The sequence below is a fragment of the Coregonus clupeaformis genome, chromosome 28, assembly GCF_020615455.1.
Source record: "Coregonus clupeaformis isolate EN_2021a chromosome 28, ASM2061545v1, whole genome shotgun sequence".
Taxonomy (NCBI): Eukaryota; Metazoa; Chordata; class Actinopteri; order Salmoniformes; family Salmonidae; genus Coregonus; species Coregonus clupeaformis.
In genome coordinates, this window is record NC_059219.1 from 26,800,386 (window position 1) to 26,817,492 (window position 17,107).

Genomic DNA, 17,107 nt, shown 5'->3' on the forward strand with positions numbered 1-17,107 from the left:
GGAGATAGAGAGAGAGATGGATGGAGAGAGAGATATGGAGAGAGAGAGAGACAGAGATGGATGGAGAGAGAGAGAGAAAGAGAGATGGATGGAGAGAGAGAGAGAGAGAGAGAGAGAGATGGATGGAGAGAGAGAGAGAGAGATGGATGGAGAGAGAGAGAGAGAGTGGATGGAGAGAGAGAGAGAGAGATGGATGAGAGAGAGAGAGAGAGAGAGAGAGAGAGACAGAGAGAGAGACAGAGATGGATGGAGAGAGAGAGAGAGAGAGAGAGAGATGGATGGATGGAGAGAGAGAGAGAGAGAGATGGATGGAGAGAGAGAGAGAGATACAGAGATGGATGGAGAGAGAGAGAGAGAGAGAGAGAGAGAGAGAGAGAGAGAGAGAGAGAGGGATGGATGGATGGAGAGAGAGAGAGAGATGGATGGAGAGAGAGAGAGAGAGATAGATGGAGAGAGAGAAAGAGAGAGAGAGAGAGAGAGAGAGAGAGAGAGAGAGAGAGATATGCTGATGACTTGGTACTTCTATCACCAACCAAAGAAGGTCTTCAACAGAACCTTAACATTCTAGAGCAATATTGCAATAATTGGGCCCTGGCAGTACATTTCAAAAAAACTAAAATCATGATTTTCCACAAAAAAAAACAGATGTCAGAAACACAAATATAAATTCACCCTGAACAACACCATAATTGAACACACTAAAAATTACACATACCTTGGTCTGACCATATCTGCATCGGGAAACTTTAATATGGCAGTGAATGCACTCAAAGAAAATGTTATGTGGGCAGCTTGTCTCTCCCTTTTCTGTTTCCCTTCCTCCTTGTTTTGTCCCCTCTGTCTGTTGTATCTGTATGTGTGTTTGTCCCCTTTATGTGGGTGTGTCTGGAGTGGATCAGGGGGCGTGCTCAGGATCTGCCTCTCCTGTGCAGCTGCGGGTTGTTTCCAGTGATTCCTGCCTACGCAGCTGCATCCTATTCTCTCATCAACCTGCACTACTAATTCCGGGGCATGGCTCTCCACCGGCGCCAGATCGTTGTTCTTACCAGAGCGGTAACTTGGCTCACCAGTAAAGTTATTTTGTCTTTGTCTTCAGCCTGGCTCTCCACTCTCCTTAACCTGTCGTTTGTTTTGTCTTCAGTTCAGACATACCTCCCAACCTGCCTGCCTTCCTGCCTGCCGGTCTGCCTGCCTGCCTGCCTGCCTGCCTCAGCCTCTCCTTCCTCCGGAGCCGACTAGCCCACTCTGTTCCTTTACTTCAGTTGTTTTTGGACTAAGACAATTTGAACTTTTATTAAAGTATTTTTGTTTCTTCCACTCCCTTTGTCGTGTTTGTTTCTCTGAGTGCTGGGTTGAACCATAGCCTAACAGAAAAAGCCCGCAGAGCATTGTATGCAATAAAAATGAAATTATTCAAAATCAATATCCCAATTAGAATTTGGACCAAAATATTTGACAGTGTAATCCTACCAATAGCTCTTTACGGAAGTGAGGTTTGGGGGCCACTCAATAAACTGGACTTTAAAATATGGGACAAACATCCAATTGAAGCCCTACATGCAGAATTCTGTCGGAAAAGTCCAGAGAAATACACCAACTAATGCATGTAGGGCAGAATTGAGCCGCTTTCCAGTAGTAATGAAAATACAGAAAAGATCATTAAAATTTTGGCTACATCTAAATTCAAGTCCAAATTCAAGTCTGCAATTTAAAGCACTTCAAACCCAACAGCTGAGCCCAGAAACGAGCCCTCTCAGTCAGCTGGTGTTGGACCTAACCAACCAAGCTGACACCAGCACTGCTTCAAAATAAAGAATTCCAATGAACAAAATCATGAACCAATCAAAGGACTCATATTTACAACATTGGAAAAATGAAACAAAATCCCAAAGAGAATATGAATCGGCTGATTATCTCTACTCTGTCAGAGATACAAAGCAGAGACAGATCCTTACCAAGTACAGGCTGAGTGACCATCAATTGGCAATAGAAACCGGCAGACATAAAAAGACATGGCTACCCAAAGAGGAGCGTATATGTGGTCACTGCACGACAGGGGAGGTAGAAACAGAAATGCACTTTCTCCTTTACTGTGATAAATATTCCTCACAAAGAGATTCATTATTCACAGAAATGACTAGATTTATTCCAAAATTTTACATATTAAACCCAGAGGAAAAACTAAAAATACTCATGGGCGAAGGAGCTATGGCTCCTCTTGCAGCCAAATATGTATTTGCCTGCCATAGCCTGAGGGACACTGAATAATAACATCTGCATAATAAATAGTAACGTACTTATTATTATTGTTATTGCTATTATTGTTATTACATTATTATTGTTGTTTATCATTCCAAATAGTAGTGGTATGGGTGGTAATGGTAATGATGGCAGTTTAATGATGGTGGTGGTAGTAGTGGTAGTAATGATGATGGTAGTTGTAGTACTGATATAATGGTGAAGATGACCGTTATTTAGTTATAAGTTAGTTATAGTTTCATTTTCCATATTTAGATTTGTATATTTATTATATTTATACTATTGACTGTTACCATTTTATTGTTGTTATTTATTTATTTATTATTATTTACTACCATTTTTTATTATTTGTTATTATTTATTATTTTATTACAATGTATATTGTATACATTGTTGCTTTGGCAATATTGACGCAATGTTTTTCATGCCAATAAAGCAGCTTGAATTGAATTGAATTGAATTGAGAGAGACAGAGATGGATGGAGAGAGAGAGAGAGAGAGAGAGAGAGAGAGAGAGAGAGAGAGATGGATGGAGAGAGAGCGAGAGAGAGAGATGGATGGAGAGAGAGAGAGAGAGATAGATGGAGAGAGAGAGAGAGAGAGAGAGAGAGAGATGGATGGAGAGAGAGAGAGAGAGAGAGAGAGAGAGAGAGAGAGAGAGAGAGAGAGAGAGAGAGAGAGGGGGAAGGAAGGAAGGATCAGAACAAACAGGCATTAGCATTGTCCATTGCCTAAAGGAGAACATTGGAGAGCTATTTAACTCATACAGTAAGGTAGTAATCAATGATGTATGGTAGTAACCTCATCCCCAGGCTCAGAGCTGGCTGTTAGAGGAGACTATTATGGTAGTAATCTAAAGCCCGGTTAGTTTTATGATGGAGTGAGCAACTTGTTTCCCCTATGTCCTGTCCTCTACTGCCTGTTAGATATTATTTGTATGTGCTGTTTGTCTGTCATAGGAACCATTCCACACAAGAAGCTCCCTCACAAGAAAATAGAGTCATTTGAATTGAATTGAAGTCAATGAGTGCAGGGTTTTCATTGTCATATAGAAACTAAAGGTCTTTCCACCTTGTATCTAATCTAATTGCACTCTTGCTGCAAACAATCCTTTGGTTATATTTATGAAGTTATTAGGTAACATTAGTATATTAATTATTTTTTTTCAAAGAACATAATAGCGTTTTCATTAATTTATGTTACTGTAGGCTACAAACCACTAAAAACACCATTCTCCCATTCTGACCAAATTACGCAAATTTTTAGTTCTGGGTTAACCGAGATTGAAGAACCCGTAATGGAGTCTCAGGTACTCTCTGTGCTTGGAACCATTTTATTTTCTTGTCTGCTCTCTCAGGTCATCATCATATATGTATTTCTGCACCACTTTTGAGTGGAAAGCTCTTGGTGTCTCAGATTGTCTGCTTCATTTCAGTGATGTCTCTTTCTCTCTCTCTCTCTCTATCTATCGCTCTCTCTCTCTCTCTCTCTCTCTCTCTCTCTCTCTCTCTCTCCATCCATCTCAATCTCTCTCTCTCTCTCTCTCTCTCTCTCCATCCATCCCTGTCTCTCTCTCTCTCTCTCTCTCTCTCTCTCTACCTTTCTACCTATATCTCTCTCTCCCTCTCTCTCTCTCTCTATCTCTCTCTCTCTCTCTCTCTCTCTCTCTCTCTCTCTCTCTCTCTCTCTGTCTCTCTCTCTCTCTCTACACCTCTACCTCTCTACTTATATCTCTCTCTCTCCCTCTCCCTCTCTCTCTAAACCCCTCTCCCTCTCTCTTTCTACCTCCAACTGCCTCTCTCTCTCTCTCTCTCTCTCTCTCTCTCTCTCTCTCTCTCTCTCTCTCTCTCTCTCTCTCTCTCTCTCTCTCTCTCTCTCTCTCTCTCTCTCTCTCTCTCTCTCTCTCTCTCTCTCTCTCTCTCTCTTTCTCTCTCACTCTCTCTCTGTCTGTCTCTCTCTCTCTCCCCTCACACTCCTGACCCATCTCTTTGTGCTCCTGTCTGGTGTGAGGAGACTGGTGATGGAGAGCGTCTGTACAGATATAATAACTCTGTCTCAGGCCTTTGTGTGGAACAAAATGAACAGCCACAGTGAACCACAGGAGTCAGAACACTATTACAGTGGGGGAAAAAAGTATTTAGTCAGCCACCAATTGTGCAAGTTCTCCCACTTAAAAAGATGAGAGAGGCCTGTAATTTTCATCATAGGTACACGTCAACTATGACAGACTAATTGAGGAAAAAAAATCCAGAAAATCACATTGTAGGATTTTTAATGAATTTATTTGCAAATTATGGTGGAAAATAAGTATTTGGTCACCTACAAACAAGCAAGATTTCTGGCTCTCACAGACCTCTAACTTCTTCTTTAAGAGGCTCCTCTGTCCTCCACTCGTTACCTGTATTAATGGCACCTGTTTGAACTTGTTATCAGTATAAAAGACACCTGTCCACAACCTCAAACAGTCACACTCCAAACTCCACTATGGCCAAGACCAAAGAGCTGTCAAAGGACACCAGAAACAAAATTGTAGACCTGCACCAGGCTGGGAAGACTGAATCTGCAATAGTTAAGCAGCTTGGTTTGAAGAAATCAACTGTGGGAGCAATTATTAGGAAATAGATTACATTGAAAATCTCCACTGATAATCTCCCTCGATCTGGGGCTCCACGCAAGATCTCACCCCGTGGGGTCAAAATGATCACAAGAACGGTGAGCAAAAATCCCAGAACCACATGGGGGGACCTAGTGAATGACCTGCAGAGAGCTGGGATCAAAGTAACAAAGCCTATCATCAGTAACACACTACGCCGCCAGGGACTCAAATCCTGCAGTGCCAGACGTGTCCCCCTGCTTAAGCCAGTACATGTCCAGGCCCGTCTGAAGTTTGCTAGAGTGCATTTGGATGATCCAGAAGAGGATTGGGAGAATGTCATATGGTCAGATGAAACCAAAATAGAACTTTTTGGTAAAAACTCAACTTGTCGTGTTTGGAGGACAAAGAATGCTGAGTTGCATCCAAAGAACACCATACCTACTGTGAAGCATGGGGGTGGAAACATTGGGCCCCGTGTAGCTCAGTTGGTAGAGCATGGTGCTTGCAACGCCAGGGTTGTGGGTTCATTTCCCACGGGGGGCCAGTATGAAAAAATGTGTGCACTCACTAACTGTAAGTCGCTCTGGATAAGAGCGTCTGCTAAATGACTAAAATGTAAAATGTAATGCTTTGGGGCTGTTTTTCTGCAAAGGGACCAGGACGACTGATCCGTGTAAAGGAAAGAATGAATGGGGCCATGTATCGTGAGATTTTGAGTGAAAACCTCCTTCCATCAGCAAGGGCATTGAAGATGAAACGTGGCTGGGTCTTTCTGCATGACAATGACCCCAAACACACCGCCCGGGCAACGAAGGAGTGGCTTCGTAAGAAGCATTTCAAGGTCCTGGAGTGGCCTAGCCAGTCTCCAGATCTCAACCCCATAGAAAATCTTTGGAGGGAGTTGAACGTCCGTGTTGCCCAGCGACAGCCCCAAAACATCACTGCTCTAGAGGAGATCTGCATGGAGGAATGGGCCAAAATACCAGCAACAGTGTGTGAAAACCTTGTGAAGACTTACAGAAAACGTTTGACCTGTGTCATTGCCAACAAAGGGTATATAACAAAGTATTGAGAAACTTTTGTTATTGACTAAATACTTATTTTCCACCATAATTTGCAAATAAATTCATAAAAAATCCTACAATGTGATTTTCTGGATTTTTTTTTCTCATTTTGTCTGTCATAGTTGACGTGTACCTATGATAAAGATTACAGGCCTCTCTCATCTTTTTAAGTGGGAGAACTTGCACAATTGGTGGCTGACTAAATACTTTTTTACCCCACTGTAAGTGAACTACTCAGAAACTGAGTAGTCTGACTAAGGCCTGCGTATTTCTTAGAGCATTTGTTAGTTATAGCCTATAACGTATTCAACCCACACTTATTTCTGGTCAGGTCACATAGTTAAGCTATGAAGTCACAGCAAATAATATACTCCTGCTTATTCCATAGCCTGGTTCCAGATTTGTTTGTGCTTTCTGCTGAGTCAGCAACAGAGCACAAATAGATCTGGAACCAGGCTATGACCATAGGAGTCAATGACCGTGGAAGTTGGCAAGTGTCGTAGTAAATATATAATGTTATAGCTTGGTCTGACTAAAATCTTGTGCATGACCCATCTTGTGTTGGGCCTTTGTATTTAATACAATGCACAAGAGACTTCTATCTTGTCGGCCTTATCAGCAGGTGGCTATGGACAACACCCACGCCATAGGTCTCTCAGTTCTTCCAACTCACGAGTTCTTGCGCTGAGGACACACACACACACACCCCCACACACACACACACATACACACACACACACACACACACATCATCATTGTTAAACATACACACACATACACACACACACACACACACACACACACACACACACATACACACACGCACACACACACACACACATCATCATTGTTAAGCACACACACACACAAAAACCCCCTTCTCTTAGGCTGAACATCTGAAGACAGAGAACCCGACTCAGAGCCAATGCAACAGTGACACTAGCCTGGAGGTGACCTCGCCCAACTAATCAGGACCAATCAGAAGATCAGAACTACTAGAATCAACCTACTTCATTTTATTGTATAAAATGTCAGCACACAATGTTTAGGGGCTCGCTCTCTCAGATATCTCCCTACGAGATTGACGAACGGGTCCGTGCACGCTATTTACAGATATCTTTACCTCTGAATAAACTGCCTTATATTATACAATTATCCACCTTGTCCGAAAGTCTCTACTTGGTCTCCGTTCTCCAGTAAACTTGTGATCATCAACAAAATACAACACAAACAGATTTGTGACAGATATTTTACTCTATTGTTGAGGAGAATTTCACTGTACCGTGTGCACGTGACCAATAAATGTTGATTTGATTTGACTGGGCTACTGCTTTCTAGTGTGGTGATGTCACCTACCGCTCGGAAGGAGTTGAAGAGGTAGCAGAGGGCCCAGGCGATGATGATAATGTAGTGTGATTAGTGTGGTGATGTCACCTACTGCTCTGAAGGAGTTGAAGAGGTAGCAGAGGGCCCAGGCGATGATGATAATGTTGTGTGATTAGTGTGGTGATGTCACCTACCGCTCTGAAGGAGTTGAAGAGGTAGTAGAGGGCCCAGGCGATGATGATAATGTAGTAGATGTTGAGCCAGAAGGAGAGCACCACTGAGGCCAGACCAACCCCTATAGGGGAGAGAGAGAAAGAGGTCAGTATTAGCAAACAAATAGTTAACTACCTATGAACTGCTATAGCTAACTATTATTTGTCTTTGGGATATGTGTATATCTATTCTCTTTGATTTTTTTATGAACTACAATGATTTTGAATGTGTTGCATTTGTATGTATATGCATTCTTTAATTGTCTAATTAATGTAATCTAACAACCAACCACAATCAATCACCTACCTAGACTATCTGTCAATATGTGGGGGGATTTTCAACATATCTCACCTTTCATCATAGGCATTAGTTTGGTCCACACCCCCAGCCCCCCCACCGAGGTGAATTGGCCCAGTGACGTCTCCAACAGGAACAGAGGTATGCCAGCAAACACCAGGGTGAGGAAGTATGGGATCAGGAAAGCCCCTGTCACATGACCAGGGCACAGTGTGACACAACAGGAAGTGTGTTTCACATTTACACCAAAGATATCCTCTTTCATCTGTGTTTACACTTTTACTTACAGTCTGCATCCCCATTCTCCATCCTTCTCTCAAAGTGTGCAATCACTATCATGGATTTTAAAAGCATTAAAGGATTGGTGGAAGCACTGTCTGGAGCCACAGGAGGCTGCTGAGGGGAGGACGGCTCATAATAATGGCCAGGAAGGAGCGAATGGAAACCATGTGTTTGATGCATTTGAATCTGTTCTGCTCCAGCTATTACCACGAGCCCATCCTCCCCAATTAAGGCGCCACCAACCTCCTGTGCTGGAGACAGTTTATACCACAGGAGGTTGGTGGCACCTTAATTGGGGAGGATGGGCTCGTGATAATGGCTGGAGCAGAATCAGTGGAATGGTATCAAATACATCAAACACATGGTTTCCATGTGTTTGATACCATTCCATTTGCTCCATTCCGGACGTTTATATTAGCCATCCTCCCCTCAGCAGCCTCCTGTGGTTTTTACCATGGGGCGTGTGCAAGTGCACACTTTGAGAGAAGGTTGGAGGATTGAGACTCGGATGTGGTTAAGACATTAAATGGCCAGTATTCAATCCGTTTTATATAGTGGATTTATGGATAGGTGATTTCAGAAGTGTGTGATTTGTACAGCAGCTTCATCACATGTGATTAACAAACTAGCAGTCCAATCCCACTGAGGACAGACGTCAATTCAGCGTCTATTCCACGTTGGCTCAACATTATTTCATTGAAATGATGTGGAAACAACGCTGATTCAATCAGTGTGTGCCCAGTGGGATGACATGACCCGTTCAGTTTTGAAGGTGAACTTGGCTGACAAATCATCCAGTGCACACAACCAAACTCACAATTTCTATATCAAGTGTCAACTCCCTGCACAGGGACACACTGCTGTGCAAAACAAGCACACTCCTGCAAGGGCTATATGGATATCCATATTGAATTGAATTCAAAACACTTAATTGATCTCCAAAGGAGAAGTTGGATGTAGGACACAGACAGTAACATATGCATATGGCCCTGAGCCCTGATGGATGGGGGAACTAGTTAAATATATGACGACTACAGAAACCAATAGAATCAATAGAATGAACTATGCATGAAAAGAAGGGGACTGTGCAATACAACACATTATCAACATATTAAATCAGTTTCTCAAACTCGGTCCTCGGGACCCCTAGGGGTGCATGTTTTGGTTTTTGCCCTAGCACTACACAGCTGATTTAAATAATTAAAGCTTGATGATTAGTGATTAATTTAACCAGCTTTTAGGGCGAAAACCAAAACATGCACCCCTTGGGGTCCCGAGGACTGAGTTTGGGAAACACTGCATTACATCAGTCCCTCTCAAGTGTAAAATGCAAAAAGAATACATCAATAAAATCAATCTGCGTCTGATTGAATACCGGTCAGGAGTATAGTATCTAAAGTGTTTGCTTCTAATCTTTGCTCACTTCACAAAGTTATTGACATTAGAAATAGAAAATATAAACTCAGTGATTTATTAGATTTTACAATACTGGAAAGGTGCTGAATTCAAAAACGAATTTAACTTAATTTAGAAAGGTGTTATTCGTTACACTTTAAGGATATTTTACCTCGAAAAACATTGTAACATTTTAATTTTAAAAAACGTTTCTGTGAACACTAACACTGTTGATGATATATATTTGTAATTATTCGCTCACTAACACAGAAAGTGACCTCAATAGTCCATAAATATGATGCAGCATACTAGCACAGTGTACATTGTGATGAAATATAGATGTTTGCTAATGGCAATTTCATTATTAACAATATGCTAATCAATAATAAATCAAGGTTGGTCATTAAATAATCATCATGGTATATTCCATGCAGTTGTTTTAATGACATGTTTAGATTTTCTCTCACTCAGGTTGCATAAAACTAAATAAGATGGATAGCCAAATGTATTCATTGAAAGCTTCCTTTTTTACAATGTCTGTTCATTTTCCATGTCATGTTACACATCCTACAAGTTCCATATACAGTGAGGGAAAAAAGTATTTGATCCCCTGCTGATTGTGTACGTTTGCCCACTGACAAAGAAATGATCAGTCTATCATTTTAATGGTAGGTTTATTTGAACAGTGAGAGACAGAATAACATCAACAAAATCCAGAAAAATGCATGTCAAAAATGTTAGAAATTGATTTGCATTTTAATGAGGGAAATAAGTATTTGACCCCCTCTCAATCAGAAAGATTTCTGGCTCCCAGGTGTCTTTTATACAGGTAAGGAGCTGAGATTAGGAGCACACTCTTAAAGGGAGTGCTCCTAATCTCAGTTTGTTACCTGTATAAAAGACCCATTCCAGCCCTACATAAGGTTGAAATGGGCTACAAGACCATCGCCAAGCAGCTTGGTGAGAAGGTGACAACAGTTGGTGCGATTATTCGCAAATGGAAGAAACACAAAATAACTGTCAATCTCCCTCGGCCTGGGGCTCCATGCAAGATCTCACCTCGTGGAGTTGCAATGATCATGAGAACGGTGAGGAATCAGCCCAGAACTACACGGGAGGATCTTGTCAATGATCTCAAGGCAGCTGGGACCATAGTCACCAAGAAAACAATTGGTAACACACTACGCCGTGTAGGACTGAAATCCTGCAGCGCCTGCAAGGTCTCCCTGCTCAAGAAAGCACATATACATGCCCGTCTGAAGTTTTCCAATGAACATCTGAATGATTCAGAGGAGAAGTGGGTGAAAGTGTTGTGGTCAGATGAGACCAAAATTGAGCTCTTTGGCATCAACTCAACTCGCCGTGTTTGGAGGAGGAGGAATGCTGCCTATGACCCCAAGAACACCATCCCCACCGTCAAACATGGAGGTGGAAACATTATGCTTTGGGGTTGTTTTTCTGCTAAGGGGACAGGACAACTTCACCGCATCAAAGGGATGATGGACGGGGCCATGTACCATCAAATCTTGGGTGAGAACCTCCTTCCCTTAGCCAGGGCATTGAAAATGGGTTGTGGATGGGTATTCCAGCATGACAATGACCCAAAACACATGGCCAAGGCAACAAAGGAGTGGCTCAAGAAGAAGCACATTAAGGTCCTGGAGTGGCCTAGCCAGTCTCCAGACCTTAATCTCATAGAAAATCTGTGGAGGGAGTTGAAGGTTTGAGTTGCCAAACGTCAGCCTCGAAACCTTAATGACTTGGAGAAGATCTGCAAAGAGGAGTGGGACAAAATCCCTCCTGAGATGTGTGCAAACCTCATGGCCAACTACAAGAAACGTCTGACCTCTGTGATTGCCAACAAGGGTTTTGCCACCAAGTACTAAGTCATGTTTTGCAGAGGGGTCAAATACTTATTTCCCTCATTAAAATGCAAGTCAATTTATAACATTTTTGACATGTGTTTTTCTGGATTTTTTTGTTGTTATTCTGTCTCTCACTGTTCAAATAAACCTACCATTAAAATTATAGACTGATCATTTCTTTGTCAGTGGGCAAACGTACAAAATCAGCAGGTGATCAAATACTTTTTTCCCTCACTGTACAGTAATGTAAAAACTGTCTATGGAACATTATATCTAATACTATATTGAATTCAACAAGCAAAGCTTCAGTAAGGCCTGTGACCTTAACAGCAGAGCAGAGCTTGGGACCAGGCCTGCAAAACCAGGTCAGTGCCATACAGCATTTGACACACAACCCACATAAAAGCAATGGACAGAGCTGCTAACTCCTTATGTTGGAAAATGTGAAGCTAGGCAGCCATCTTGGTGCAGTTTTGGCATTCAACTGAACTGGTTAGTTCATCAAGTCCACATGAATTAATGAGCCCTTATTATAATATCAGGGGTTCTCAACCACTGGGACTCTTTAGAAAAATCCAAGGCCCCATAATTCACATTAAAACAAATGTTGACTCTGGACACCCACAATATTAAATAGCATTTCTTTAAAAAAAAATTGGGGCACAATGTGTTAGTTCATCAAACAGTGCTCTCCCATGAATTGTAATATGTTGTGCTTTATACTGATGATATTTTGAAATTTGTAGTTTTCCTCCTGCCTCTTCAGGCACCCCATGAAATCTCACTATTTCAAAGCCTGTAACAATGATTTTTCCCAGATGCCCAAAATGGCCTACCTCCCCTCACAGTTTATTTTACCTCCTCCATTCTTGCCGCACAGATAAGGGAACCGCCAGACATTCCCCAGGCCGATGGCGTAGCCCACGCACGACAACAGGAAGTCAAACTTGCCCTTCCAGGAGCCCCTGTCAGGGAGTACTTCCTCCTTCTCCTCGCCATCTGTGGGCGCCACCGTCTCCATGACCTCGAATGGGACGGCCTGTTTGACCTCTGTTGGGGAGTTGAGGTCCACGGTGCTCTTACCAGTCTTCCCCATAGGGTGGAACCACGGTTCACTGGACCACGGTTCACTCAAGTCGAACCGCCGGTCCTCACAATCTGATACGGTCCACTACGTACGGTCCACCACGAATGGTCAAATGATGTATGGTCAAATTGAGCCTCAGTTAGTGCGTTTGGTTCTTTTGGTACTTTTGGTCCTTTGCCAGTGTACTTCGCAGGGAGATGGAGACACTGGACATGAAGTGGAGCTGTGAAGCAACAGAGTTTAATCTCATTGACTGGAGAATTTATGGTATGACACAGAAACAGATAAGTAGTTAGCTAGCCTATAGATAGATAGATAGATAGATAACTGTGAGTTGTAGTGCATTCATGCTAACTCTGAACCCTCAATGACGACATACAATAATGTGTTTTCGTATGAGGGCATAATCAATTCAAAGATATTGAGTTTGGCCATTAGTGCCCCTTCGTATGTCTATGTGTATTTAATGCTTGTAACGTACTGTATGTCTGTATGTGTAATGCACTATGTACAGTGGGGAAAAAAAGTATTTAGTCAGCCACCAATTGTGCAAGTTCTCCCACTTAAAAAGATGAGAGAGGCCTGTAATTTTCATCATAGGTACACGTCAACTATGACAGACAAAATGAGATTTTTTTTTCCAGAAAATCACATTGTAGGATTTTTAATGAATTTATTTGCAAATTATGGTGGAAAATAAGTATTTGGTCAATAACAAAAGTTTCTCAATACTTTGTTATATACCCTTTGTTGGCAATGACACAGGTCAAACGTTTTCTGTAAGTCTTCACAAGGTTTTCACACACTGTTGCTGGTATTTTGGCCCATTCCTCCATGCAGATCTCCTCTAGAACAGTGCTGTTTTGGGGCTGTCGCTGGGCAACACAGACTTTCAACTCCCTCCAAATATTTTCTATGGGGTTGAGATCTGGAGACTGGCTAGGCCACTCCAGGACCTTGAAATGCTTCTTACGAAGCCACTCCTTCGTTGCCCGGGCGGTGTGTTTGGGATCATTGTCATGCTGAAAGACCCAGCCACGTTTAATCTTCAATGCCCTTGCTGATGGAAGGAGGTTTTCACTCAAAATCTCACGATACATGGCCTCATTCATTCTTTCCTTTACACGGATCAGTCGTCCTGGTCCCTTTGCAGAAAAACAGTCCCAAAGCATGATGTTTCCACCCCCATGCTTCACAGTAGGTATGGTGTTCTTTGGATGCAACTCAGCATTCTTTGTCCTCCAAACACGAGTTGAGTTTTTACCAAAAAGTTCTATTTTGGTTTCATCTGACCATTTGACATTCTCCCAATCCTCTTCTGGATCATCCAAATGCACTCTAGCAAACTTCAGGCGGGCCTGGACATGTACTGGCTTAAGCAGGGGGACACGTCTGGCACTGCAGGATTTGAGTCCCTGGCGGCGTAGTGTGTTACTGATGGTAGGCTTTGTTACTTTGGTCCCAGCTCTCTGCAGGTCATTCACTAGGTCCCCCCGTGTGGTTCTGGGATTTTTGCTCACCGTTCTTGTGATCATTTTGACCCGACGGGGTGAGATCTTGCGTGGAGCCCCAGATCGAGGGAGATTATCAGTGGTCTTGTATGTCTTCCATTTCCTAATAATTGCTCCCACCGTTGATTTCTTCAAACCAAGCTGCTTACCTATTGCAGATTCAGTCTTCCCAGCCTGGTGCAGGTCTACAATTTTGTTTCTGGTGTCCTTTGACAGCTCTTTGGTCTTGGCCATAGTGGAGTTTGGAGTGTGACTGTTTGAGGTTGTGGACAGGTGTCTTTTATACTGATAACAAGTTCAAACAGGTGCCATTAATACAGGTAACGAGTGGAGGACAGAGGAGCCTCTTAAAGAAGAAGTTACAGGTCTGTGAGAGCCAGAAATCTTGCTTGTTTGTAGGTGACCAAATACTTATTTTCCACCATAATTTGCAAATAAATTCATAAAAAATCCTACAATGTGATTTTCTGGATTTTTTTTCCTCAATTTGTCTGTCATAGTTGACGTGTACCTATGATGAAAATTACAGGCCTCTCTCATCTTTTTAAGTGGGAGAACTTGCACAATTGGTGGCTGACTAAATACTTTTTTCCCCCACTGTATGTAATGTTTGTGACATACTGTAAGTCTGTCTACAAAGATGAAAAAATATATTTTCTTAATGGATTCAATTGCTTACTACATCACATATGTGCAGATATGCGCACCACATGATTGCTCTCTCTCGCTCACTCTGCTGTGTGTGCATCTTGCTAGCTGTCACTCAAATGGCGAGGGGTTGAAGCTCATTGGCTAGAACTCGAATTGCTAGGAGGCTGGCACACGTGGGGAATATGTAGGGAAAATGCCGCGGCACAGCTTCCAGAAAAACAGTCGTTTTCAAACTAGGGATTTTGTAAAACAGTAATTCTGCTCATAGATTATGCATGTATGAACTCCACATTGACACATCCAGCCCAAAGCGGGAGGTTTAAAAAATACTAAGTAGTCCCCAAAGTTCCAGAGCATGTCTTTAAACTTCAGTAGGCTATAAGATATGTTTGTCTGGCTCAAATGTTCTACGGTACTTCTTGGAAATCCACTTTGGTTTGGTAAATGTGCATATTTTCATGGCAATATCCTTTGAAAATGGCCTAAAGTGTTTTTTAAAAAATGTCCTTCATTTTTCATCTTATTTATACTTTACTTTCTTTCTCTATTCAAATGTAAAACTGTATGCTTTTTAGCGCATGGGCAATTTAGGCCTATCTGATCCTAGATTTATCCTAATGGATTCAATAAAGTCATCATCATGAGCAACCTCTCACAATGCCTCTATACAAATGTACTGATGATTGTGGTGGACATATGAGAGCTTCATTTAAACTTCAATAGGCTAATAGTTATGTTTGTCTGGCTCAAATGTAAATGTATTAAATTGCAAACTTTTGTCCTACGGTACTTCTTGGAAATGTTCTTTGGTTTGGTAAATGTGCATATTTATTTTCATGGCAAGATCCTTGGAAAATGGCCTAAAGTATTTGTTTGTTATATTTTTCTTTGCTTTATCATCTTTATGCCCTTCTTCATACTTTACTTTCTATTCTCTATTCAAATGTAAAACTCTTTGCTTTTTAGCGCATGGCCAATTTAGGCCTATCTGGGAGTTTTTAGCTCATGGGCAATTTGTCCTGTTGACAAAATGTTTTTTTCCAATTACCATTTCAAAGATACATATTTTGTGTCACCTTGCTACTAATAATTTAGAACAGAAGTACGGCTGCTATTGGCACAATGGCACAATTATTCATCTGCGATTAAACTAGTCTTTTGTATGAATTGGATACACCAAACAAAATCACAGAAGAGAAAAGAATGGTTCTCCACATTGTAAAAGAAACAGATTAAAGAGAGGAGAAATTATGAAAACGGCATTTGTTTGGACCGTATGATCTCATTGGTTTGAAAAGCAAAACAAGATGCTCTCGTCATTTGTCATTTCAGTGCCACATTACCAAAGTGACCTTCCGATACTGCCTGAAAACTCTATATGAGCATAAATTGTATTTTTCTTATAGCCAGAGACAACTTTGGGGTATCAAAAGTGAAGTTTTGATATAGTTTCTTGTACAGTATTCATTGTTTTATCTTATTCTACACTCTTAGAAAAAAAGGTGCTCTCTATAACCTAAAAGGGTTCTTCGGCTGTCCCCATAGGATAACCCTTTGAAGACCCCTTTTTGGTTCCAGGTAAAACCCTTTTTGGTTCCAACTAGAAATGTTTTGGGTTCCATGTTTCTACAGAGGGTTCTACATGGAACCCAAAATGGTTCTACCTGGAACCAAAAAGAGTTTTACCTAGAACCAAAAAGGGTTCTACTATGGGGACAGCCGAAGAAAACCCTTTAGGAACAATTTTTTCTAAGAGTGTATAGTACTCATCCTGGTATACAGTATATACTTTACATTATATACTTTACTAGACATTCTGTATCTGACAGCATTCAACCTTTATCTTAACTAGTCATTTTAGTATTTTATTAGGATCCCGATTAGCTGAAGCAGCAGCTACTCTTCCTGGGGTTAACTTAGAGCTCTGTGAGGAGGGGGAAGAGGATATAGGAAAATCTGCGGCATACCTGTGTCTGAAGTCGTAATGTCCCTCGTCAGGTGATCAGGGTCCCTTCCTTATACCTTTACACCTGTAGCACGAGGCAAAATTAGTAAAACCATCCAATGGAGAAAGGATCCAGCTATCCCCTCTATGAAAAGCTTTCATCCGCTGCCCCACCCAAGGGAACTGTCACAATGTCAATGCTGCTGGAAAAAAAAGTTTAAAAAATGTCTACCCCCTCTCTCTTTCTTCCTCACCTTTTCTTTTTTTTCTCTGCAGCTGTTGGTGTCCCTTCCTTTGGCTGCTATTGAGTGGCGAATAATAAAGTTCGACCTGTTGTCTGATGGTATTATTATTCTGCCCGGTGAGGCCCCAGGGCCATGAGGGAGAAGTCAATCGCCTGATTCCGGTAGGGTGTCGTGCATTGTGTGTTGCAGTGTGGGTGGGGATGGAGTGTGTGTGTGTGTCTCAATGTGTATGTGTTTGGGGGGGTACGCAGTGTTTGTGTGTGTGTGTGTCGCAGTGCGAATGAGTGTGTGGTGGTGTCACAGTGTCTATCGCAGAGTGTGGGTATATGTGTGTTTCCCAGAGTGTGCGGATACGTATCTTTGAATATGTG

The 17,107-nt window shown here is 41.9% G+C and overlaps 1 protein-coding gene across 1 annotated transcript in view; it reads right to left on the reverse strand.

Annotated features, from left to right (window-relative positions):
- The window catches only part of LOC121543402 (sodium- and chloride-dependent GABA transporter 1), a 35,230-nt gene extending 18,338 nt beyond the window's left edge, over window positions 1-16,892 (reverse strand). The window contains exons 1-5 of the mRNA XM_041853240.1: window positions 16,746-16,892; window positions 16,514-16,576; window positions 12,156-12,607; window positions 7,810-7,944; window positions 7,440-7,540 (exon numbers count right to left, since the gene is read on the reverse strand). Coding sequence (XP_041709174.1) covers window positions 7,440-7,540; window positions 7,810-7,944; window positions 12,156-12,393 — 474 coding nt within the window. The 5' untranslated portion in view covers window positions 12,394-12,607; window positions 16,514-16,576; window positions 16,746-16,892. The remainder of the gene's footprint in view (window positions 1-7,439; window positions 7,541-7,809; window positions 7,945-12,155; window positions 12,608-16,513; window positions 16,577-16,745) is intronic.
- Between the last annotated feature and the right edge of the window lie 215 nt (window positions 16,893-17,107).